At 61.3% G+C, this 25,171-nt stretch overlaps 1 protein-coding gene across 26 annotated transcripts in view; it reads left to right on the top strand.

Moving 5' to 3' along the window:
- STS (steroid sulfatase) overlaps nt 1–25,171 on the top strand; it is a 375,016-nt gene that overhangs the window by 52,462 nt on the left and 297,383 nt on the right. For 16 of the 26 annotated variants that reach the window (XR_008552053.1, XR_008552054.1, XR_008552055.1 and 13 more), the window contains exons 7-9: nt 1,453–1,590; nt 7,063–7,222; nt 13,212–13,333. Coding sequence is in view for 13 of the 26 variants with exons in the window: in XM_054695869.1 (XP_054551844.1) it covers nt 1,453–1,590; nt 7,063–7,222; nt 13,212–13,333 (420 nt within the window). In the remaining 13 variants the exon portion in view is untranslated. Of the gene's footprint in view, nt 1–1,452; nt 1,591–7,062; nt 7,223–13,211; nt 13,334–16,467; nt 16,997–25,171 lie in introns of those variants that run through there. The other 10 variants (XM_054695865.1, XM_054695864.1, XM_037512738.2 and 7 more) reach the window with 1 other exon arrangement.

Raw genomic sequence — 25,171 nt, 5'->3', positions numbered from 1 at the left:
GAAGCACAGGTGGAGTGCTCGGGTGAGGACGGCCAGGATTCGGCGTTGCACCGGAGCGGCGTTGAAATTGGGCCCCGTTATTCAAAGGGGTGAAAATCTCTCAGATTTGCACAGTTCTCTCCCTGCACCGAGCCCTCCAGGGGTGCAGCTGGTCAACCACACCTTGCACTTTTCTTTAATTTCTTTCTATCGTGCGTCTCTGTTCCTCCTCGTGCAGTGCTGGCTTTCTCCTCTCGGCTGCCGGCCCCGGCTGATCCCCCGCTGGAGGGCTCTGGTTTCCACGGGCCGGGTCATTTTCTGTTTTCATTAATGTCTTTCCTGTCCCCTCTCTTCGTCCTGTTGTGAAGCCACCTGGTCTTTTTCTTTTTCCCTCTGGCTTATTTGCCCGAGTGCCGCCCCTTCCAGCTCCGGCCATGTCGCCACGGATGCAGCCCCACGTTATTAACGCACATCGGCTCTTTGCTTCGGGGTCCACCCTCCAGGGGACGGACCAAACGCGCAGTCACCGTGTCGCGCACGATCGCCCCACCGCTCTGAGGCTCGCCGGGCGGGGCGCCACGCCCCGACGACTGTCTCCACGGCGCGTCCTCGCTTGGGCTGCTGCAGAAGGGGTTTCCGTCTGCACCTGCAGGCGTCTCCTGCGCACTGACAGCCTCCCAAGCCCACGTCCAGGTCACGCCTTCCGTGGTTTGCCCACGGGGTGTGGGAGGCCTCAGCGCACGGGGATGTTTCGCCCGCACTGAGCTGCTGTGAGCTCACGTCGGTGCAGTCAGCACCCCGTACCCACAAATACGGAGACGGGGCTGCATCAGGACGCTCTCTGCAGATTGCTCCAAATCGGGGTCTTTTTCCTGCTCTGCGTCTCCGGCTCGATGCATGACTCTTAGTGACGTGGACGGTATTTTCTTGGGCGGGGAGGGGTTACTGCTTGGGCACGTGCAAGATGTGCAGGGCGGAGGAGAGGGCCAGGCCGGTGCGAGGACTGTCCGACTCAGGGTGGGCGGTTTGACGGCCGGAGTGTCGAAGGGCCGCCGCCCACCGTCCAGTACTTGCGGACGGACGAGACGTATTTGCTGATGTGACAGCAATGGTGACAACTGGGTTTTCCCGGTCAGTGAGGAACGACAGTGGACGCTTCAGGCCTCGGGGTGGTGGGCAGCCGGTGGCCGCCAAAGCGTGGTCTCTGTCTTCTGACCCTCGCAGCCCGCGGCTTACATGCTGAGACTGATTCTCGTAGAACGTGCTAAGGGGTCTTTCCACAGAATCCCCCTGCTGCCCGCAGCGTCCACTCATGGCTGAGTCAGCTGCTCGCGGGGCAGGAGGCCTTGCACACTGGCCTCCTGGTGACCGCAGCCCGTGCACGGACACAGTGGACAAGGAAATGTGAGGATACGCCTTGTCCTTCTCCTGCCCACGCCAAGCTGCTGTCACCAGCGTGTCCTCTCCCCACAGGCCAGGTCCTGGATGTCCTGGAGGAGCTGGGACTGAGCAACAACACCCTCGTGTACTTCTCCTCCGACCAGGGGGCGCACGTGGAGGAGGTCACGGCCAAGGGCGAGGTCCATGGCGGCAGCAACGGCATCTACAAAGGTGAGACGCGCCGGACGCCCTTGCTGGCCACTTCTGCCCACGTGGCCACCTTCCCTGCAGAGGGCACAGCCCCGTGCTCTGTGGCCGATGGAATCCAAGCCCCGACCCCTGGCACAGAGCGCCTCGGCTCCTGCTCTCTCCTCGCGTCCTGAATGCATCGGTGCGGACTCGAGGCCCCTCCCCGGGCGCCCAGACCTCACGCCTTTCACACATCCGCCTCCCGGTCCACTGCGGGGCCCCTGGTGGTCGCCTCTGCAAAGCCCCTTCGGCCACGGCAGGGGATGTGACCGGGAGGGCTCCGCAGCCTTGTGCCGAGCTGCCCTTCCCCGGGACACGGCCGCAGCTCCGCCACCACCGGGAGGGACCGGGCATCGTGCGGTCAGCAGGGGTGTCTGATGAGCTCCGGCCGCGGACCCCGAATTGCCTGCACGTGCCGCGTCTGCACATACACGGCGTGCAGAGGCAGCTGGGATGAACCACGCCTGTTGTGCACACGGGCGCTGTGTGACTGAGGTGCGGGCATGGAGGCGGGGAACGGCCAGTGGCCGCCACCTCTGGCCAGCGGAAAGGGGCAGAGTCGTTCCGAAGGCTGGGATGCGCCGAGGCGTGGTTGGCCCTTTGAAGAGGTTCGTGAATGAGGTGGCTTTGTAGGTCCGTCCTACCAGGGCTCACCTAGAAGGGAGGGTGTTTGTAGGCAGACCGAGGGCCGGGGACTCAGTTTTGGGGGTCCTCTGGCAGGTGGAGCTCCCCTGCAGGTGGCCCGGCTGGAGCGGGAAGGGCTGAGCCTCCAGGGGGGTTCGCCCCGCAGGGCCAGTGAGCTGCTCCATCCTGGGCCTATTCTTGCTATTTTTAACATTGTCCTCTTGTAAGGAGGCCTCATGCACCCTAGAGATTCAGAATGTACCCCCAAAGAGAAGAGGGGGTGGTAAATACAGGGTGTTTTCACCGTCCGTCGACTCAGGAGGGCTCAGCGAGGGAATAGCGCCTCTGGTTTCGGGCCGGAGGCCACAATAAATACGGAGCGTGGAGCTCAAGGTCGGTGGTGGGTGCTGGGTAGACAGACGGGGTCTGTACAGGACAGGGGAGGGGGCACCCCAGAACCCCCAAACCTGCCTGCTCTAAATGGTTCTGCCCCCACCGCGTCAAGACAAAACATTCTCTCGCGTGCAAGACCTTCCACGGGGAGGAGCTTTAACACGATCCGTGTGCAGCAGTTTCCCCGTGAAACACCAACATCACCCGCCCCCTCGGGGTCAGCGTCCAGCCAGGGGAGGGGCAGGAGCCCAGGAGAAAAATCCCAACGCAAGTCGAGGTCGCCGCCCCACAGGCCTCCCCCACGTCGGCTTCCACGAGCCACGGCCAGGAAGCAGGTGCAGCCTCTTCATGTGCCTCTGCCCCACGGGCCTCCCCCAGGCTCCTCCTGGCTTCCCACCCTGCTTCCTTCCGAGGAATCGGCCGTTCCACCCGAGTGGACAGCCTGTTTCTGAGCCGCAGGGACGTCCGCCCTTGTCTGGCGTGCTCGGAGCCTCACACCCGGAGCCCACGGCCCCGGGAAATCTGGGCCACCTGCATGGAAAAAGGCTGTGGTCAGTGCTGCCCAGGAGCCAACAGGTTACTGCTTCTACCTGGAGGGACTTTGCAGCCCTGCTGGGCGTCTGCCTTACAAACAAGAGGATTTAAGCAGAGGGCAGGGAAGGGACAGTCCAGCCCCTGGTTGCCTCCCTCATTATCTTCCTTTCCGAAACCCCAGCGTGTTTGCGGTGACTGGGCCTCGTTAGATTTCCCTGGGGCCAAGGCCTCGGTGTGAGGAGGAGCAGGCGGGCCGGGGAGGCTGTGGGGAGCCTCGGCGGCAACAGATCTCGCAGGTCACTGTGGAAGAGAGGTTGACTTCTGAGAAGCTTCTAGAAGAGGCCTCCCGGGCCGCCCAGATGTTCCCAGTGGCCGCAGCAGCGCCGTGAGGCCCCTTAGGGTGGAGGAGCAGAGCCTGTTCTCAGGACTTCACGGTGTTCCTTCGAGCGGATGCATGAGGGGCCGGGACCCTGCTCTGCTTTCCTGACCTGCTTCTCCACCCCCAAGGTCACCCTGGAGGACACTCTCCACGCACCCCCAGCTCTGCCCTGCCTCTTCCTTGGTTGCAAATGTCAGTGGGCTGCATCCGCCCGAGCCCGCAGGAGCCCCCAGAGCTCCCTGCTTGGGTTGCAGGGAACAAAGAGCAGCAGGAGGCCCCGGCGAGTTACGAGCAGGTGCATCTGTCCAGTTCTAGCTCCACATTCTGGCCGAGGCGCTCATCGGTTGCCCTGGGGCTGCAGGGGCTGCCCAGTGCTGCTGGCCGTGGTCTTCAGGCGCCCCCCACCATGGCTTCTTCGCCTCTGGAAGATGTTTGAGGTGTCGCCCTGGGGTGCCTCTGCTCTGTTTAGGGGGTGTGCTGGGCAGGGCTGGCACTGGGAGGTCAAGGCACGTGGAGACGGGCCCCGCACCTGCCTGTGGGATGGACGTGGAAACCATTGCAGGAAACTCAGCTGGCCCAAGAGGCCACGTTGGGCAGCGGAGACAGACTCAGGCCCCGTTAGCGCTAATTCCAGCCCCGTCTGTGGATTGGGGGTCTCGCTCTCGCTCTCGCTCTCGCTGAAGACATCAGCAGTTCAAGGAGTTGATGTTGGGGAGGAGGCGATGCCGCCACCTTAGACCCAGGATGTAAATCCAGCAGCTCAGAACGCGGCTCAGCCCGACCCCTGGCTCTGTCGGGAACATGTGACAGACGCCCACGCCGGGGTCATCGCTGGGTGTCTCGGTGGCCATCTTCAGCAGAGCGGAGCTGAGCCGCGGGCCGCGGAAGCCCCGGCATTTATTTGCTCATCCCCTGGCTCTTTGGAGAAATCGTTTGCCCGCCCTGGGCTCAGGTGACTTTGGGTTTGGGCGTCCTGCGTCGATATCCACCCCTTTGCGGGTGGACACGCGTCGGCTCGGCGAAAGGATGTTCTCCAGCCCCTGCCACGGCCGTGGAGTGACATCCGGGGGGATTTCTTTGGGCCGGAGTCTCCTGGGCGCTCCCTGGAGGTGGAGTCACTCAGCCGCGCCGTCCCGTGTGCTTCCCCGAGGGGACGGGAGCACCGGCGTGCGCCCTGAGGTCTCGGGACCACCGGAGGCTCCTTAGGTGCTTCGTCCCGCTCGTTTTCAGAAAAGAAAAGCCAGACGCCTTCGTCTGTTTGTGTTTTATCTTCTTGGCATCCTGTGTCCATATCGCTTGGTGTGATTTCTGACTTCATGATGCGAAACAGTCTGCTGAGTCATCGTAGGCTGCCTCGGGGTGCCTCGTAGGCTGCCTCTGAGTTGACCCCCGATCTGAGTTGTGTGTCCTTCAAAACGTCCAGCAGGTGAGAGGATGTGGCATTAGCCACATAACCAGTGTGTGGAAGCCACCTCAGTGCCCACGGACAGAGGACTGGATCAGGAAGACAGAGGCTGCCCGCACCGTGGAATACTACACAGCCACGAAAAATGCCGCTCCTTGGCCATGATGTCCAGCAGAGATTTGGACGGGGCATTATCCTCAATAACCAGTGCGTGGAAGCCACCTCAGTGCCCACGGACAGAGGACTGGATCAGGAAGACAGTCTGGCCACACCGTGGAATACTATGCAGCCATGAAAAGTGCCACTCCTTGGCCATGGTGTCCAGCAGGGAGCTGGACAGGGGCATTATCCACAATAGCCAGTGCATGGAAGCCACCTCAGTGCCCACGGACAGAGGACTGGATCAGGAAGACAGGGTCTAGCCACACCGTGGAATACTACGCAGACATGAAAATGCCGCACCTTGGCCATGATGTCCAGCAGGGAGCTGGACGGGGCATTATCTGCAGTAACCAGTGCATGGAAGCCACCTCAGTGCCCACGGACAGAGGACTGGATCAAGAAGACAGGGTCTGGCCACACCATGGAATACTATGCAGCCATGAAAATGCCACTCCTTGGCCATGATGTCCAGCAGAGATTTGGACAGGGCATTATCCTCAATAACCAGTGCGTGGAAGCCACCTCAGTGCCCACGGACAGAGGACTGGATCAGGAAGACAGTCTGGCCACACCATGGAATACTACGCAGCCATGAAAATGCCACTCCTTGGCCATGGTGTCCAGCAGGGAGCTGGACGGGGCATTATCCACAATAGCCAGTGTGTGGAAGCCACCTCAGTGCCCACGGACAGAGGACTGGATCAGGAAGACAGGGTCTGGCCACACCATGGAATACTATGCAGCCATGAAAATGCCACTCCTTGGCCATGATGTCCAGCAGGGAGCTGGACGGGGCATTATCTGCAATAGCCAGTGCGTGGAACCACTGGAGGAGGTTCCACAATAACCAGTATATGGAAGCCACCTCAGTGCCCATGGGCAGAGGACTGGATCAGGAAGACACTGTGGAATACTACGCAGCCATGAAAAATGTGACAGCTTTTGTTTGTGGGTGGAAGCTAAGCCCCGAGGGCTGCGAGCCTGAGAGTGTCATGCATCGTGGCAGAGGCCAGTCCCTACCCTGAGGTGTCCAGGTTGTGCTGAACGCTGGTCCTGGGAGGGGGGCACAGCTGGTGCCTGCCCACCCCCAGGCGGGGCTGAGCCTTCCTGGGGCTCTGAGTGGCCCCGAGAACAGGCAGATTGACTGCTGAGGGGAGCAGCTGGCAAGTCAGGAGAGGTCTGCTGTGCCCTGTGGGTTGCTCCCTGGCCGCGGATCGAACTCAGGCCGTTGCTGTGATAGCCAGAGGCTGACCCCTAGGCCACCAGGGAAGCCCCTGCAAGGCATTTTGCAGCCGTGTTCCCTGTTGCTGTGTCCACAGCAGCTCACCCCTGTGGGAACGCTGCAGAGAACGGCCCATGCAGAGCAGGCGTGTCCACTCTCCATGGCCGCTGGACGCCACGCGAGAGCATTGATTATCTTATCAATCGGAGGTCACCATGCCAAGCTGGCAGCAAGCCAAGGGGTGGGCGGGGCCTGGGCCTGCAGGAGGCCGCGTGGACAGTCTGTCTCCGTGGCTTATGCAGTGTCCAGAGGCTGAGCTGGTTCTCCGTGTCCAAGGCCAGCATGGGGGGCCCCCAGTCCCTCTCAGTGCACCCCTGATTCAGTGGCTCCCGTGCCTGCCTCCGTCTTACCCTTGTCACTCCAGACCGAGGAGCCAGAATCAGCCCCTCTTGGACGGTGTCGGGGGCCTGTTTGGGGTTGTGGCCTTTGGGGTGCTGTGCCACCGCCACTGATGAACAGCTCGGCGGAACGAGCTCCCGGCCCCCAGATCCGCCATGTGTCTGGCTGGTTACCCACGTCCCTCGCCTGCACCCTGGACCGCCGGCCGCCTGCCGTGACGGCTGAGTTTTCCGTCTCAGCATCTCCCGCCACGACGCCACCCCACCATCTCCCCCGGGGAGCCCTGGCGTGGCGCGAGGAGGTGTGACTGACTGCCCCCCTCTCTTGGCATTGCAGGGGGCAAAGCCAATAACTGGGAAGGAGGCATCCGGGTGCCGGGCCTCCTGCGCTGGCCGGGCGTGATCCCCGCGGGGCTGGAGAGCGACCAGCCCACCAGCAACATGGACGTGTTCCCCACGGTGGTCAAGCTGGCCGGGGCCCAGCTCCCTGCAGACAGGTAGGCACCCCCGCTGCCCTCGGTCACCCCGCCCGGCAGGCTCCCCGCGCCATGGGGTGGGCGGTCTCAGGCTGGGCGTGGTGCTGACCCTGCCGAGGATGGCACCTGCCTGTCCCCGGCGACCTCCCCGCCGTGCTCCCCTGCACCCTCCCTCTGCCTCCCCGCCGGCCCCACAGGCTGAGCTGCAGCAGCGGAAAGGCAGCTGGTCCCCCCGCCACGAGCCGTGCCTCCCGGGGTGGCGTCACTTAGCGTGTTCTAAATGAAATGTCTTTCCCTTAAATTTAAATACAAGTTGCCATGACATTGCCAATGACTCCTTCCTAAGTGTTATTGCCAATCCGAGGAGTTTTAGGGGCGCACGCTGATTAATTGTTTTCATTAGCCGGGTGGCAGGCCAGGCGGATGTCACGCGGGCGGCTGCAAATCTCCCTTAAACGCAGCTGCCAGCCGGCCCAGAGCCGCCGGTCTGCCCGTCCCCTGCTGCCTGCCGCCCTCGGGGGCCTCCAGCCTGCTGCACGGCTCAGCTGCTTCCCGCTGGCCACTGGCTGAGACGCCGAGGGCGCCGTGTCCCCGCCGTGAAGTCCGGCCACTGTCCACTGGCTGAGACGCTGAGGATGCCGTGTTGCTGCCAGGAAGTCCAGCCACTGTCCACTGGCTGAGACACCAAGGGTGTCGTGTCCCTGCCATGAGGTCCAGCCACTGTCCACTGGCTGAGATGCCGAGGGTTCTGTGTCCCTGTCATGAAGCCCAGCCACTGTCCACTGGCTGAGACACTCAGGACACCATGTCCCCTCCATGATGCTCAGCCACTGCCTACTGGCTGAGACACTCAGGATGCCGTGTCCCCACCATGAAGTCCAGCCACTGTCCACTGGCTGAGACGCCGAGGGCACTGTGTCCACACCATGAAGTCCAGCCACTGCCCACTGGCTGAGACGCTGAGGGCACTGTGTCCACACCATGAAGTCCAGCCACTGTCCACTGGCTGAGACACTCAGGACACCATGTCGCCTCCATGATGTTCAGCCACTGCCCACTGGCTGAGACACTGAGGGTGCCATGTCCCCTCCATGATGTCCAGCCACTGTCCACTGGCTGAGACACTCAGGACGCTGTGTCCCCACCATGAAGTCCAGCCACTGTCCACTGGCTGAGACGCTGAGGGCGCCGTGTCCCTGCCATGAAGTCCAGCCACTGCCCACTGGCTGAGACGCTGAGGGCACCATGTCCCCACCATGCAGCCGCTGGGCAGTCCACTGTGAGCCTTTAAGGAGCCACAGGCGAAGGCAGAGGGTTTCGCATGTCTGTGCACACGCTCCTGAGCTCGTAGTTCTCCTGAACCGTCCTTGGCTCTGCCTTGGCCTCCGCACCCCACTGGAGAGTGGCCGGTGTCAGCCCAGAGGAGAAATCCTAGCACCTCGCTCCGTGGCTTCGGACCTCAGCCTCCCTCTGGCCCAGGGGCCTGACTTACTGACCCACTTATGGCTCCTCGTGCGGAGGCTCCTGGACACCATGCTGACCGCGGATCCGGAGCAGGTGGACGACAGCGTGGAGGTGCTGGAATATCGTGTCTCCCGCCTGCACGGCTGCAGTTCTATGTCGCTCACATGTAATATTCCCCCAGCACCATCGAGTCACAGCATTGGAGGGCTGAGGGGGCTCTGAGAGCTGCTACTCTGGGCCAAGGCTTCCTTTCCACAGGACAGGACAAGACACTGGCTCCTCAAAAGTCTGTCCTCACATCCAGCCAGCACCCCCATCCCGGATTGCGTCCGTCCCCGGCCCTGGATCTTGGAATCGGCCTTAATGCGTCCTAAAGTGGCTGGCGCCGTGAAGCGGCTTGAGGTCAAGACCTTCTGAGATACGGGGATCACCCCAAGATTTGACCCAGGTCAACCCAACCATGGTCTCTCCAGCTTGAGGTCAAGACCCTCTGAGATACGGGTATCACCCCAAGATTTAACCCAGGTCAACCCAACCACGGTCTCTGCAGCTTGAGGTCAAGACCCTCTCAGATGTGGGGATCACCCCAAGATCTGACCCAGGTCAACCCAATGACAGCCTCTCTGGCTTGAGGTCAAGACCCTCTCAGATACGGGTATCACCCCGAGATCTGACCCAGTCAACCCAATGACAGCCTCTCTGGCTTGAGGTCAAGAACCTCTGAGATACGGGTATCACCCCAAGATCGGACCTAGGTCAACCCAACGCTGCCCTCTCTGGCTTGGGGTCAAGACCCTCTGAGATACAGGTATCACCCCGAGATCTGACCCAGGTCAACCCAATGACACCCTCTCTGGCTTGACGTCAAGACCCTCTGAGATATGGGTATCACCCTGAGATTTGACCCAGGTCAACCCAACCATGGCTCTCTGACTTGAGGTCAAGACCCTCTGAGATACGGGTATCACCCCAAGATTTGACCCAGGTCAACCCAACCACGGCCTCTCTGGCTTGAGGTCAAAACACTCTGATATATGGGTATCACCCCAAGATTTGACCCAATTCAACCCAACCACGGCCTCTCCGACTTGAGGTCAAGACCCTCGGAGACACGGGTATCACCCCGAGATCCGACCCAGGTCAACCCAATGACAGCCTCTCCGACTTGAGGTCAAGACCCTCTGAGACACGGGTATCACCCCAAGATTTGACCCAGGTCAACACAACCATGGTCTCTGCAGCTTGAGGTCAAGACCCTCTGAGACACGGGTATCACCCCAAGATCTGACCCAGGTCAACCCAATGACAGCCTCTCCAGCTTGAGGTCGAGACCCTCTGAGATACGGGTATCACCCCAAGATCTGACCCAGGTCAACCCAAACACGGCCTCTCCAGCTTGAGGTCAAGACCCTCTGAGATACGGGTATCACCCCGAGATCTGACCCAGGTCAACCCAATGACAGCCTCTCTGGCTTGAGGTCAAGAACCTCTGAGATACAGGTATCACCCCGAGATCTGACCTAGGTCAACTCAACGCTGCCCTCTCTGGCTTGGGGTCAAGACCCTATATGATACGGGTATCACCCCAAGATTTGACTCAGGTCAACCCAATAACACCCTCTCTGGCTTGAGGTCAAGACCCTCTGAGATACAGGTATCAGTATCACCCCAAGATTTGACCCAGGTCAACCCAACCATGGCTCTCTGACTTGAGGTCAAGACCCTCTGAGATACAGGTATCACCCCAAGATTTGACCCAGGTCAACCCAACCAGGGCCTCTCCGACTTGAGGTCAAGACCCTCGGAGACACGGGTATCACCCCGAGATCCGACCCAGGGCAACCCAACGATACCCTCTCTGGCGACCTTTCTCCTTGGGACTGACCCTTCCTGCCCCGGGAACCTCTGTCACATCTGTCAACGTTGCTTTCCTCGACTCCGCGCTCAGGGACCGGGGTGCGTGACCACCCTACCGTGTGCCCAACGGCCCCGCCGACGTGCCCCAGTGTGTGCGGAGGCTGAGCTGGGGGGGACCCCAGGGAAACTTCCCAGCGCCGGCATCTGGAAACTGATGCTGGGACCATCCATCACCCGTCTTCTCGCCTTGCTGCTGAGACGGGCGTCCCGTGAGGGGTCTGGCATGGACGCTCTCAGGAGAGCCACTCCTTTGGGTTGAGCCCCCCGTGTTTGAGGGGCCCCGGTGCCTTCTGGCAGCTTTGGGGGGAAGGGAGGCTCCTGTTCAGCAGACCCTGTCTTGCAAGCACGGTGAGGTCGGTCTGCAGACGAGCCTGCAGGAGGCCCCGGCCGGCGCGGGCTTGACGGGCCAGGAGAGTGTGGGTGCCGAGCGTGCAGCGGGGCCGGGAGGAGGCCCCTCACCTCGCAGCTTCGAAGGCACAACCTCCCCGTCCACGGGCCCAGCAGGAAGGCAGTTGCCTCGTGTCCAGGCACGGTGGGGACTTCGCCTGCCCGCGGAAGCAGGGCCCGCCACCACGTGCTTGGGACTGTCACGCAGGAGTCTCCCCAGATGCACTCGGCGTCGCTCCCCGCAGCACACAGGCACAACCCGCCTTCTCCCGCGATGCCAGGGGCGGCTGGAGACACGGTTGGGGCAGAAAGAGGTCGTTTTAGTGCAAAGGGTGCTCCCGACACGCCGTTTTCTGCCCGGAGAAACTTCCCTCCTGCCGTCGGATTCCTCCTGGGATTCGGAAACACGCGGCCGGACGCGGCCCGTGTGTGCAGCTCCCCGCGCGTCGGGAGCCGGAGGCGCCGCGTCACTCTGCAGACAAAAAGCATCTCAAGGGGCGTGTCGCGGCGTCCCGGGACACCAGGCAGCTGCGGGGCTTGCACACCCTGAGAAGTGTGAGCAGGAGGGTCCCTGCAGCGCTCGGGGGGCCGGCGGGACCTGTGTCCGCCACGCCGTGTGGCGCACCCCCTGCACGCGTGGCGGAGCCCTGCCTCCGGGTCGAGCACGTCCGCTGCGGGATGTTAAAAAAAGGAGACCCGTGTCTGCGTTTCAAGACAGAGGCGCGCGGGCCACGCTGCCGGCGGCTTCGGAAATCCTGCGAATTTTGCTCTACGGTGGGAAAAAGAAATACTCGCCAGCCCGGGCGTCCTCCTTTGCCTTTCCGTGCAACCTCTGTGTGCCGCGCCCGGGGCCGGGGCCTCCGGCCGACACCCATGTCCAGAAAGCTGGTCCGTGTCCTGCGGTGAGCTCTGTGGGCTCAGGGGGGTGAGCCGGGGCCCCGTCTCGGCCTGGAGGGGCTCGGAAGGCGCCCGCCCCGGCCGCGCTGCAGCTCCCCTGCTCGCCGGCGTCTCCGGCTTCCACCCGCGCGCCCGTCCCTCGCGGGCTCCGGCCCTTCCAGCACCTCACATCCTGAGGGGCTGAGTCTCCCCTGAAACGAACCCGAGGGGCCTCAGACTCCGGGGCTGCCTCTCGGGGCTGGAAACGGGGTTTCAGAGGCCCCGCTGCGGCTGAACAGCGCCTCCCCGCCCGGCCGCCTCCCGCGCCGAGTGTGAGCGGGCCGGGCTCGGGCGAGCAGCCGGCTTGTCTTTAACCTGCAATAGTAGGATGTTTTCCGGGCGCGGGCGTCGGCCGAGGGCGTGATTCATCCCCAGGGCTGCGGCCTCGGCGGGTCGAAGCAGCCAGGCTGTCGGTCCGTGACAGGGTTTTCCGTGGTGCCGAAATACACCCGGAGAAAATACACCCGGGGGACGCGGGACCGCCCGAGAAGGCGCACCCCGATGATGGAAGCAGGTTCGGCCCCCAGCGCCTCAGTACGTGGTGTCGGCAGTGACGGCGGCGGGGCCCAAACCGCCTGCGCCTTCTGCATGAGCTCGTGCCCCGCGTCGCCCCGGGCCTGACTTGATGCCGCCGCCGACCTCAGCTGCCCCGATACCTGCTCATTTCCTGCAGAGTGTCCCCCTGGATTTAAGCCCCAGCCAGTCGTATTGCGCCCCCACCGCTGCTTGGTTGGGTTTCTTGACCGGGTGCAACAGCCAAGCGCAGAAGAGAGACGTTTGCCTTTGGAAAGACCCGCCCTGGGGGTGCTGGACAGCATCGTTGCTCTTGACACATTCACTCTACGTAGAAATGCATTTGTTGGGGTGACCCCACCCCGCTCGGCCCACGGGAGGTCTTTTAATTTTCAGGAGACCTGGAGTTCATGAAGAAGGTCATCCCTTTGAGCAGATGACAGGGAGGTGGGTCTAGGGGAGGGCCTGGCTGTCCACGCCCCTGGTTTCACCCCAGGGGCTCCTCCTGGCCTGTTATGAGCTACACTTTCTGGCGTCCGGCTCCCCGGCCTCATGGGATGGTGACGGCCCCCCTTGGTGGTGCTGTTGGGAGAATCCAATGGGTTCAGCTGCTCTAATTGCATATGGCGCCCAGCTGGGCTCAGGCTGAGTTCTTGGAGTCGGAGACTTAATTATGACCACGTGGCCCGTCAGCCACGCTGTTGTTGGCTCCGGGACGCTCGGAGAGCCGGGGCCTCTGAGCCCCGTGACGGTGGGGCCGCCCCCACCTGACACCCACCCGCTCTTCCAACAGAATCATCGATGGGCGGGACCTGATGCCTCTGCTTCGGGGGCAGACCCAGCAGTCGGACCACGAGTTCCTCTTCCACTACTGCAACTTCTACCTGAACGCCGTGCGCTGGCACCCCAGGAACAGTGAGTAGACGCCCGGGCGTGTTTCCAGGGCTGCCCGCGGCCGGGCCTGGCGCGTCGATGAGATGACCGGGCAGCCGTGGAGCCACTGGGCTTTGCTTTCCGCTCTGCTTGCGCACGCTCCGTGTTCCTTGCCGTCCACGCTTGTGCCTCGCTCAGCGTGGCTGTTTATCACGCCGTGAGGACGGCTCCTTCTCGGCGTGGGGCTCAGGTGCTTCCCGCGTCGCTGGCTGCTTCTGCCTGGCTCCTCCGTGCATTCCCGCCAACAGCCCGTCTGCGCTGCACGGCTGGGGACGGCCCCCGCAGCTTCCCCTGCATGGGGGGCTTCTGTTCCTTCCCGCACGGTGCTCTTCACCCCCATACCCCGCCGCCCCCTCTGCCCGGGCCGTGGTGCGGGTGGCTTCCCACATCAATACACCCACTTACCTCCCGAGCCCAGAGGTGCCAGCAGGCGTCACCCACCTGCTCGGTCATGGCCCACGAGGATCTGCAAGTTCAGGTGTTTGAGACAAAGTCCAGGTGATTCCGTTGTCGTTTATTTCCCGACGCGGGGGTCTCCGCTGTGCTGTCTCTGAGTCGCAGCAAGTTTAGGGGTGCATTTCTAACTCCCGTGACGGACCCGGGTTCTAATGCTGGTGTGGCGATGAGGTTGGGGTACAGCTTCTGCAGCTGCTGGAAGCTTCTGTTGCAGTAACGTTCACGTCACGGGCTCTGGGGGGCCTCGCGGGAATCTTGTCCTTGGTTGGGAAGGACACTGATGTTGGGGTTCCAGTGCCCGCAAAGGGAGTTAAATGGAACCCCGTCTTGTCCAGCGCATGTTGGGGTTCTGCTGCTTGAGACGCCACTCTGTTGGGATGGTAACCTCTCGGCTCTAAACCCAGAGTGTGCGCCGACTGTTCTGGAAAATAGTCTCCCCACCCGACTCTCGAACCGAATTCAAGCCACCCCGCACACCCTCGTTGGATTAGCCGGAAGGAACATGTGGGTTCAGGGGCTGGAGAGACATATTTATGGAGGAGTCAAGAGGAAAGGGACAGGGAGAGAGAGAAAGTAGGAGTGAGAAGAAAAACAAGCCCCAGTTTCTGGCGGGCAAATGGCCCCGGATAAAATTTGCTCCCAAGACAGACACGTGGCGTTTTCCGGCAGGACTTTAAACCCTCTGCCTGGACGTCGCGGTGCCAGAGGGGCGGGGAGCTGTCCCCGCGCTGCAACCATTCATGTAGAGACCGCGTCTTGATCAGACACGGTTCTCCCTGCAGCTGGGGGGCCACAGCGCTGCTTGGCTGTCGCCTGTGGCCTGGCGGTTCTCGGCTACACGCTTCCGCTGTGGTTTTCCGCTCCGTGGCTCCGTGTTTGCGCTGCTCCGCGGTGCCTGCTGTGCTTGGAGGGGCGTCCGTCAGCAAGACAGGCCACATTCCCGGGGTGCGGCTGCAGAAGGAGCTCGTGGCTCCATCCGCAGGGTTCCCTGGCAGCGAGAGAAACAGGTGGAATTAGCACTGGGGGAGGTGAGTCTCCTCGGGAAGTCGCAGATGCACCCAGGCAGATCGATGCTGTCGGGTGTGGCACTTTCCGGAATTCCTGGGGAGAACAGGGCTGCCACCTGAACTAACCCCGAGTAATTGATGAGACAAGAGAAGTGTAGACGCGGGGTTAGCAACAGGCAGCGTGTGCTGGAACGGGCGCAGGCAGGGCGGGCAGCTTGCGTGCAGCACCTTGGGCGTGTTGACACCAGAGCAATTGGCAGTTGCCGTCACCACGCGGTCTTCCCCGCACAAGGCCCGTGTGAACACACCCAGAAGCCAGAGCGAGCCAGAAAGGCCCTTAACATCCCACGACTGTGTCTCCCGATTCGTCGGAGGCCTCAGTCCTGCAACCGCAGGTTTGCCGGGGGGCCGTTTTGCAGCACCCCAGAGGGACATTTCTCTGCTCCCCGTTTTCAAACCCGCATCTCGTCCGACCTTTGAGTGCGGTGTCTCCTCTGTGAGTCTGGGGTTCTGTCGCCGGGAGGACTCCCGGGGGTGGAATTTGTCATCCTGTCGCTCCCCCTGCGTAAGGAATTAGGGCGATGGCATCCGCTGGCCTCGGTGAGTCGAGCGGCCTCATTCAGTCACGCTCGGATCTCCTGATTCCCTTTTAAGAGAACTGGCGCGATCATTACCAGAACGTGGATGACCTTGCTTGCACCGAAATGGCCATTTTGAGAGAAAACGGCCTGTTCTATGGGTATTAAAAATACCAGCTTTGCGTTTTGACATCGGGATCGATGTGATTAAAAATTCCCCGCGTGACAACTTGATTTTATGGGCGAAATGGATCACGCAGGCAGGTAGGTCTTGGCTCCGGGATTCTGGGGCATATATTTTCGCGCTGATGCGCGCGGCCCTTCAAACAGGCACTCCCGTTAATGAAAGGGACCTGCACCAGCTGGCCACGCGGAAAGCCGTGGCCTGTGGCCATCTTGGTGCCCAGCCCCAGGGCCTCATAAATTCTTCTGTGCTCACAGCTCAGGTTTGCTGGAAACTTTTCTCCCCAGGGACGAAGCTAGAAAGCCTCAGTTTAAAAAATCACAAGACAAAGCCCTCGGATCCCCGCAAGGATTCTGAAAGTGCGTGCTCCTGTCTAGCTTTTCCGGAGGTCCCTTCTTTCCCAAGTGGCAGATAAGGGGGGCTGGAAATTCAAACAGCCGAGCCGCGGCTTTGCAGGGAACGGGCCTGCTTGATGGGCTGTTTCAGCTCTCGCCTCGCCGAGAAAGCTTGTTTTTCCTCGGGCTGATGCTTGGGGCTGCATCGGGCTGCTGCAGAACCCCCGGCCGCGCCGTGTGACCCAGCGTTGGTTACCGCTGGGGACAGAAAGGGGGTTCGGTCCCCCGCTTCCTTCCTGGTGGTGTTAAGTGAAGCCAGCCTGCACCCAGCAGCTACGGCTTTTGGGGGTTTGCGCTTGTGTTTCTTGGCTGCTGAGCAGAAATGCATGCCCTGCGGTTTCCCTGAGCCCCTCGCCTTGGCTTAGGGGAGGTCCCGTGAGACTCTCAGCCCCTCTGCGTGAGGTCTGCTCCCTCCGTCCTGGCCGGGGCGACCCCCCAGCATTCAGCCCTTGACCCCCCCCCCACTCCGGCTCACCCCTTGTCCTTGTGAACGCAGGCACGGCCATCTGGAAGGCCTTCTTCTTCACCCCCAAGTTCACCCCCGAGGGTGCCAACGGCTGCTTCCCCACCCACGTGTGTTTCTGCCACGGCCACTACGTCACCCACCACCACCCGCCTCTGCTCTATGACATCTCCAGAGACCCCCGGGAGAGGAGCCCCCTGAGCCCGGCCAGCGAGCCCCGCTTCCAGCAGATCCTGGACACCATGCAGCAGGCGGCCGCGCGCCACGCGGAGACCCTGCCCGAGGTCCCCAACCAGCTCTCGCTGGGCAACCTGCTGTGGAAGCCCTGGCTGCAGCTGTGCTGCTCCTCGTCCGGCCTCTCCTGCCAGTGCGACCTCGAGAAGCTGGGCCGCAGGGCCCAGCTCTAGGCGCCCATCTGGCGTGCCCCTGCCGGGTGCGCGCCCGCCCTCCTGGTGCGCCCGCCCAGTGCGCCCCTGCCTGGTGCACGCCCGCAAGGTGCGCCCCCGCCTGCAAGGTGCGCACCTGCCCGCCTGGTCCGCCCCCGCTTGGTGCACGCCCGCCCGGTGCACCACTGACCACCCGGTGCGCTTCCCCCGGTGCACCCCTGCCCGGCGTGCGCCCGCCCACCCACCCGGCCTTGCAGGGAGGACCTGGCCCGCACCGGCTGCACGGATTCTGGATTTTACCTCCCAGAGTGCCACCACCGCCCTGGAGACTTGAGCCTTCCCGGGCCAAGGTCCTGGAACTTGGGGACATGCATTGTGTGCGGTGCGGGCAGTGGGCGCCAGGCAGTGTAGACGGAAGCAGGGAACGCACAAGCGGGCCTGTTCCTCCCTGGTCACTGTGGCGCTGACCTGAGATGCGGCCGGGCGCTGGGCGGCCAGGGGTCCCCGAGGGGCGGGGAAATGGATGGAAATGTGCACACGGAGGGAGGTTGCTGAGACACGGCAGCGAGGGCCCGAGTGGTTCTGGGGGGCGGCTATTCCCGGGGTTGCTTAGGAGACACCTGCAAGGCTCACCTTCCTGATAACGCGCCTCTGTCTGTCCTCGAGAGGCTGAGCTAGCGCAGCGAGTTAGGAGACGCCCGCTGAGGTTTCAGCAGACGCCGCAGACGCCACAGACGCCCGCGGGTTTCTTCCCCGCGAAGGCTTTAGGAAAAAGTCGACTCCCCCACAGCGGCCTCTCCACCCCAAGATTTAGCATCTAGTTGGCTCCTGCCGATCCCTTCGTGGCTGCAGAGGACTCCCGGGGTTACCCGTTGCAGGGAATCCCTTCCGACAGCTCAGGGCCAGGGGCGTGGACAGTGGGGGATGCCCGTGACGGCCTGGCAGAGCCGAGTGGCGAGCAGGCCTTGCTGTCAGCCCTCCTGCTGGGGGGGGGTCTGTGTCCAGGCTGCAGCCCCCGAGGTGCGGGTCTCCTTTCCTTCCAGCTCTGCCCAACCCACCCGGCGCCCTCGGGACAGGCACAGCCAGGCCGGGACCTGGGCGGATGCCGCACGCCCCCCAGGAGGCTGTGCTGGAGAAGGCCAGGCCTGCACCTGCAGCTTGGACCCGTCAGCCTAGCAGCAGGGTGCATGGGGGGCTCCCCGCTCACCTTGTTGGGGCAGCAACCCTCTGCTCCCTCCTGTGCTCAAGCCCCAGCCCCCCAGCCCCGCCTGGAGTTCAGACACCACGCGAGCTGTCCGGCTTTCTGAAGGGAGCTCGCCCCAGACACGGCCCGAGGCCCAGGCGCCTGCCCCCGAGTCCTCTGGAACTTCTGCTCTGTCTGCCTTTAATCTTCATTTGCTTTTTGGGGGGGCAAAAAAAAGAGAGAATCCTGCCCCCGGGGTTGCTGAACGTCAGAAAGCGGACAGGCCTGTTCGATCAGGAATCCGTGCTGCTGCGTGCGGGGATGTCCTCGTTGGATCGCGACACCCAGAGAGCTGCTCTTAGGGCGCCACGGAGGCTGCCACGGAGAAGCACCCCCAAGCCTGTGTTAGGGAGCGGTGCCTGAGGACGGTGATGTTTACTGCACGCTGGAGCTGCCCAGCGCATCCGCCTCCCTGCACCCCGCCGGGCGTGGGCGTGCGTGGGGGGCGCGTCCACGGCGCCCCGCTTTTCTGGATGGTGTAAATGCTTATTTATGTCTAGAAGCAGCGGTTTGGTCCTTGCGATGTTAACAATATCCCTCCGGAGGGCCACAGAGCTTGGCAGCGTTTGTGTGGCGATGACCTGGCTCCCCAGTATATTCGGGGTGTTTGGAAGTCAGGAGCTCTTACTGTGTTGGCGTTCAAACTGTAACCCCCCCGGCCCCCCCAAAGTGTGGCTTTGAATGAGCAACGAAACTGGAGATCTTTTGTCCAGGAGACGCCTAAGGAAGGTGCATGACGTGACTTTTTTTGCTGTTGTCCTCGCAAAGCCGATGACCGGCTTCTTGCGCCCCCAGCTCGCTGCTGACACCCCAGGTCACGGGCGAGCACGGCTGCCGGGGCCCCTCGCGTCCATGTTCAGGCCAAGCTCAAGAAATCGTCGTACGAGGCCGCTGGCGCCGTGGCCGGGGCAGGACTGTCCAGGTCACTGGAGATGGTCGAAGGCCGGACGCGTCTGCCCTGGAGGACACGCGGCCTCGGGAGAGGAAAGCAGCCGCTCAGGTTGCAGCCGGGGCTGACTGAGCTGTTCACACGTGCCGGGTGCAAATGTCCGCGGCCCTTATCCCCCCGAATGTGAAGTTAAAATAAAGTTTTCCTGGTGATGGAGACTCCGTGGTGCCTTGTGGTGTGACTCGGCCGGCGGGTGAGTGCGTGTTGAGGGGCAGGCGGGCGCGGGACGGAGCTGGCTGGTCTCTGCGCTGCTGACTCCCGGAGGACACGGCACGGCGTGGCCTGCAGGGATGCAGAGGTTGCCTCGTCCTCCCCAAAGGGCAAACCAGCACCCCAAAGGGCTCCCCAGCACGTCGTCGGTCCTGGGCTTCCTTCCAGCCCGCCCGCCCGCCTCCAGCCTCCCTGTGTTGCGGCTGCCCTGGGCTCTGGGGTTATTTCAGGCTTTGGCTTCAGGTCCCAGCCCTGAGGGGGACATCAGAGAGGGCAGCGCCTCCCTGTCCCAGGTGCGCGCTCAGAGAAGCAAACTGTCCTCGCCCTGGGCCTTCGCCACCAGGACACCCGCTTTCGAGGCCAGGTTGGGTGCAGCGCGGGCCCCCTGACGCTCAGGGACCCCGGTCTTTGAAGGTCGTGCCTCTCCGGTGTTTTCTGGGAGGCCAACCCCCCAGTGAGTCCACTGGGTGTGGCCAGGGGGGCAGTGCTTACATATAACTCGGCGATGGGCACAGGTGAGGACGCAGGGCAGGTGAGGAGCACAGGTGAGCCCCCAGGGAGGGTGATGGGCACAGCCAAGGGAGATGCTGGTCCCCAGCTCCCCGCCCGAGACAGCTTGGAGCTACGGGCCGGTGCTGTGACCCCAACAGAGCCGCCTGCGCAGGCACCTGCTCAGCCTCGGGGTGCGGGGGCTGTATCAGCACCACTGAGGGCCTCGACTCACGTGTCACGTGAGCTCCCTGCGCCGCCTCGGGGTGGAGAAGGTCCTGTAATGTGCAGGTGCCGCAAGAATTCCAGACCGCGTCCCCCCTTCGGGGGCGGCCACTCTGCGTAGCTGGGATGTCCGGCTGCGCGAACACGGGTGCAGAGGTCGCCCTGCAGCCAGCGGCCGAGCCAGCAGGGTCCCTCGGACGCCCGTGTGCGAGCCGAGCGCCGGCCGTGCTGCTTCTCCCGTCCGCGTGACGTGGTCCCGGCAGGTTTCAAAAGACGACACGCGTGGGCCTGGGGGCTGCTGTTGGCCAAGGCAGAGTGGCCTCCTGCCTCTTTTTCTTCACCGTTCCTTGACCGCCCATGAGCGTCATCCCTTTGCTCAGCGCCGGAGAGTGGGAGACGTCGCTTCCACATCATCCAGGGAAGGTCGCGGGTGGCGTTTAGCAGACACGGGAGGTGCGGGAGGCAGCCGAGCCGCCGCGGTGCGGGGACGGGCCAGCCATGAGGCAGGCGCGGGCAGCGGGCAGCGGGCGCAGACGCGGGGCCTCCCGGCTCGCCCAGCTGCCGGGGCGCGGAGGCAGGAGCGTGCCCCGGGCGTCCCTGTCGGGTGGCTGCTGTGCGGCCATGAGCACGGCTGCGCTGCGCCCTCTGAGCACACAGTAGGGCCGTGTGCACGAGTGTTCTGCGTTGCCTCACGGCGGGCGCCGGTGTCACGGCTCAGGACCTCAGGCCTCTGAGGCTGGTCCCAGGAACCGGCTGACCAGACGGGGGACCGCAGAAGAGTCCTTTGTTGCCTTCCGGAGGATTCCACCGGTCCCTGCCGTCCAGGGAGCTCCTCTTGCGGACCTGAGTCGGGCTCCCCGTTGCAGCCAAGGGTCTTGACTCAGTTTGGAAGGCGGTGCAGCCCCCTGCTTTCTCCCCTGGAGGTTTGCAGCCGAGGCCTCCAGAGCTCAGGGCACTGAGCCCTGAGCACGTCAGCAGCTCATGATGGGGCGGGTGGACAACGTTGGACCTGGGGGTGGAAAAACAGTGAAAACAAAGACCTGGACTGTGTCTCCACACGAGGCACATCCTCCCTCTTCGGGGTGCACTCGGGGAGGGAAGGCGAGGTCCTTGCAGCGCGTCTTCCACGCCGCGGTTCCCCAAGCCCGGCTCCGCCGCGTCCGCCAGAGCCCCCAGCGCCGCGTGGAACGTCCAGTCCTGTTTCATTGCACCTTAAATGGTTTTTGCCAATATATTTGGCGTCAAGAGAACACGCGGTCGGGACCACTGTTGGCCCTCGGGATGCGAGTCAACCCTCTGCTGAGCTTTGACGGCTGGATGGAAGTTCGCCTCGGTTTTCTCCCGTGAGCAGGGGGAGTGCCGCGTGGAGCGGGCGCCCGGAAATCCAGGGTGCGCTTCGTTCCCGTGACGCGCGGCCGTGGCGAAGAGCCCCAGGGCTAGAGAGAGCTCGTCTCGTGGACGGTTGTGCACATTCAGCAGCGAGGACCGGGTCAGGCCGACGCGGGCGGGGGCTTCTGCAGGGGGTGTCGGGGTCTCGCGTGCGGGACCAGGCCACACGTCAGCACCCGCGCCTCCGTGCACACGGGACTTGGCTCTCGTCGCAGAGGGCGAGCTGGCTGGCTGGGACCGAGTCGCCCCGGCTCTGCCTGTGACCGTCGCCCCCGAAGACTCATCTCCCGCGGTCGTAGACAGCCCGGGGCCCTTGACGAATGCCTGTGTGCGCGCAGCCGTTCCGCCGCCGGGCAGAGAGCGGGGCCGGCGTTTCAGACCTTCGCCCCTCCCTGTCTCGCGGTCCTCAGATGGACGAGGCCCCCGCGTCAGCTCATCCTTCTCCTGCTTTGGAAACGCATGTTTCTCCGCGCCGACAGTGCCCGATTCTCCGCTGCGGGGACGTGTTGCGGAAACAAAGCCCTTCAAAGGTGCAGACATCTATTCGAGGGGATGACGGTGCACTTGGATTCTCTGGCTGTGCGTGCAGGCCACAAGCGCGGTCGCTCACAGCGCAGGGGGCTGGAAAGGGATGCCCGCCCCGGCGGCTGCGGGGATGCGTGTCTGCGAGCGCCCGTCCGATCTGGAGCAGACAGGGACCCAGGCCTGCCCTCTCTCCCCCTGTTGGCGCTGCAGGCTCACCTCCTGGGCCACGCTGCCAGGCTCCCCTTCTTGCAACACGACCCCACAAGTGTAGGTGTCTCCAAGGAAACGCTGACCCAGCAAGAGGCCCAAAATTTTGCCCCAAATCACAGAGTTTGAGGATTGCGTGTCAAGGTCAACCAGCTCGTGGCCACGTCAGCCACTAGTGCCCAAGGCAGGTGGTGACACAGTGGCAGCTGAGTGTGAATGTCACGGCAAAGCTTGTGATCTACGCAACTAGGAGATTGTCCAATATGGGTATGTTTCTAGCAGTTCCTTATGAAGGTCCGTTGGACCCGTCTGTCTGGCTGTTTTCATTGTGGTTTGTAAGGACGACACGCACGCACGTAGAACTCTACACTCTCGTGACACACGCATGGAGAACTCTACACTCTCACGACACACACCCGTGTAGAGCTCTATACTCTCATGACACATGCACGTAAAACTCTACACTCTCACGACACACGCACATAGAACTCTACACTCTCACAACACACACGCACGTAGAACTGTGCACTCTCACAACACACACCCGTGTAGAACTCTATACTCTCATGACACAATCACGTAGAACTCTACACTCTCACAACACATGCAGGTAAAACTGCACTCTCATGACACACACACACGTAGAACTCTACACTCTCACAACACACACCCATGTAGAACTCTATACTCTCATGACACACGCACATAGAACTCTATACTCTCACGACACATATGCACGTAGAACTCTGCACCCTCATGACACATACGCACGTGGAACTCTACACTCTCATGACACACACCCATGTAGAACTCCACACTCTCACAACACACACGTGTAGAACTCTGCACTCTCATGACACACGCACATAGAACTCTGCACTCTCATGACACATGCGCACATAGAACTCTACACTCTCATGACACGCACATAAAACTCTACACTCTTACGACACACACACATGTAGAACTCTACACTCTCACGACACACACCTGCATAGAACTCTATACTCTCATGACACACGCACATAGAACTCTACACTCTCACGACACACACACACGTAGAACTCTACACTCTTACGACACACACCTGTATAGAACTCTATACTCTCATGACACACACACATAGAACTCTACACTCTCACGACACACACACACGTAGAACTCTACACTCTCATGACACACACCCACATAGAACTCTACACTCTCATGACACACGAACATAGAACTCTACACTCTCATGACACAATCATGTAGAACTCTACACTCTCACGACACACACACGTAGAACTCTACACTCTCACGACACACACCCATGTAGAACTCTATACTCTCATGACACACGCAGGTAGAACTCTACACTCTCACTACACACACGCATGTAGAACTCTGCACTCTCACGACACACACACGTAGAACTCTATACGACACACACACACGTAGAACTCTACAGCGTTCGCATTCCGTGGACACATCTTTTTCTGAGCCACAAAATGGGGGTTTGCCAATGTGGGATGTTGATCAGATTGCCCTAGATTTCCATTCTCTTGGCAGAGAAATAGGGACTTCTCTCCCGCCGGTGCTCACTGGTCTGCCAACGGCATCCATTTTCAGTCACCAGCACCTGAGCTGTGTGGACATCCGACGTCCTCGTCACACGGGAACTGGGACGCGGACTTTGGTGGTCGGCTCTGAGTGTCTGACATTAATTGTGATGATGGCCAAGACCCCTTATTTCCACTTTGCGTGGACTTGCCTTGTGTTTATGCGGAAGGGAAGGTGCTTCCCAGCTGCCTGTCCAACCCCCAGGTAGAGTAAAATAAGGTAATGGTGTCTCCTTGAGAGAGACGCAGAGAAAAATTTAAATTTTAAAATTCAGCCTCATCATCTCTGCCATTCCAAATGGGGATGATGGGGATGCGCTGTCAACGTTCACCACGTTATTCCTAAAGATCTATCGAGGAAAATGTCAAGCAAACAGAAACGTCGCCATTTTGCTGTCGACCGCATGTGGGAGACGGGGGAGGTTCTTAACTTTATGAAACGGAGAGTTTTAACCATGCTGGGGTCTCAGGAAAGGCAGTGTGGGTTCTAGTCCTTTGACTTCCCAGTGCAAAGCCTATTTTCCTGTCTTTTTCCCCCAAAAGTATGTTTATTGAGGTGAAGTAGGTTCACATTTTTGTACGTGCTGTCAGAGGTTGAATGGTCAAACCTCTACAAATGTCTGCTCTCACCCCTGTGTGCCACCTGTATCTCAACCACCCCACACTGTGCTCCATGGGGGGGCCCCTTGCCTCACTCCACCACCCTCCCTCACTGGTGGCCTCATTCTGCAGTCAGTTGTGTATTATTGGTTTGGTTTTCTCTGACCCTTTGTTATATTTCTCTGTATCCCACGTGTAAGTGAGACCATCTGGTGTCTTTCTGCTTCTGACTGACTTAGCATCTCCTCCAGTTCCATCCATGTTGTTGTAAATGGCAGCCACACTTCCTTTTTCATGGCTGAGTAGTATTCCACAGTGTTTACCTACTACATCTTCCTAATCTAGCCTTCAGGCCTTGGACACTTAGGCATTGTCTGGTCTCTGGAAAACATCAGCCCAGGGCTTATTTAGCACCTCGGAAAAAACACAATGGGGCTAGAATGCTGTCTAGTTCTCCCTCCTAAGGGAGGAATTCTTTGTATTTCCCTTGACTGGAAGCTTGCTTGGTGCAGTGGGCCTTCTGGATGTGATATGTGATATGTGCAAGAACGTATGTGAGCATTGAGAACATCCTTGGGGTGGGCCAGCGTTGGGGGAAGATCACAGACATGAAACTACATATACAATAATTGTGCTGACAGCAATTTCCACAACATGCAAAATCCACAGAAACGGAAAGCTGGTAGGCGGTTGCCAGGGCACAATAAGAGAATGCCCAAGTGTCCAGGGAACGAGGACTAGATCAGAAAGTTGTGGTATGTGAACAGCGTGGAATACTACTCAGCTGTCAAAAAGGTCAAAGTCCTGCCATTTGCAACCACATGTACTGAATGTTCAGACCGCGCTGCCTGCATAAAACCAGCTCTCTTCCAAATTGTTACTCTGTGAGAATCGTAAATGTGCACATCCCACC

This window comes from Talpa occidentalis, unplaced genomic scaffold (assembly GCF_014898055.3).
Source record: "Talpa occidentalis isolate TD23 unplaced genomic scaffold, MPIMG_talOcc4v2.1 talOcc4.15, whole genome shotgun sequence".
NCBI classification, from domain to species: Eukaryota; Metazoa; Chordata; class Mammalia; order Eulipotyphla; family Talpidae; genus Talpa; species Talpa occidentalis.
This window is presented reverse-complemented; position numbering and strand designations above follow the sequence as displayed.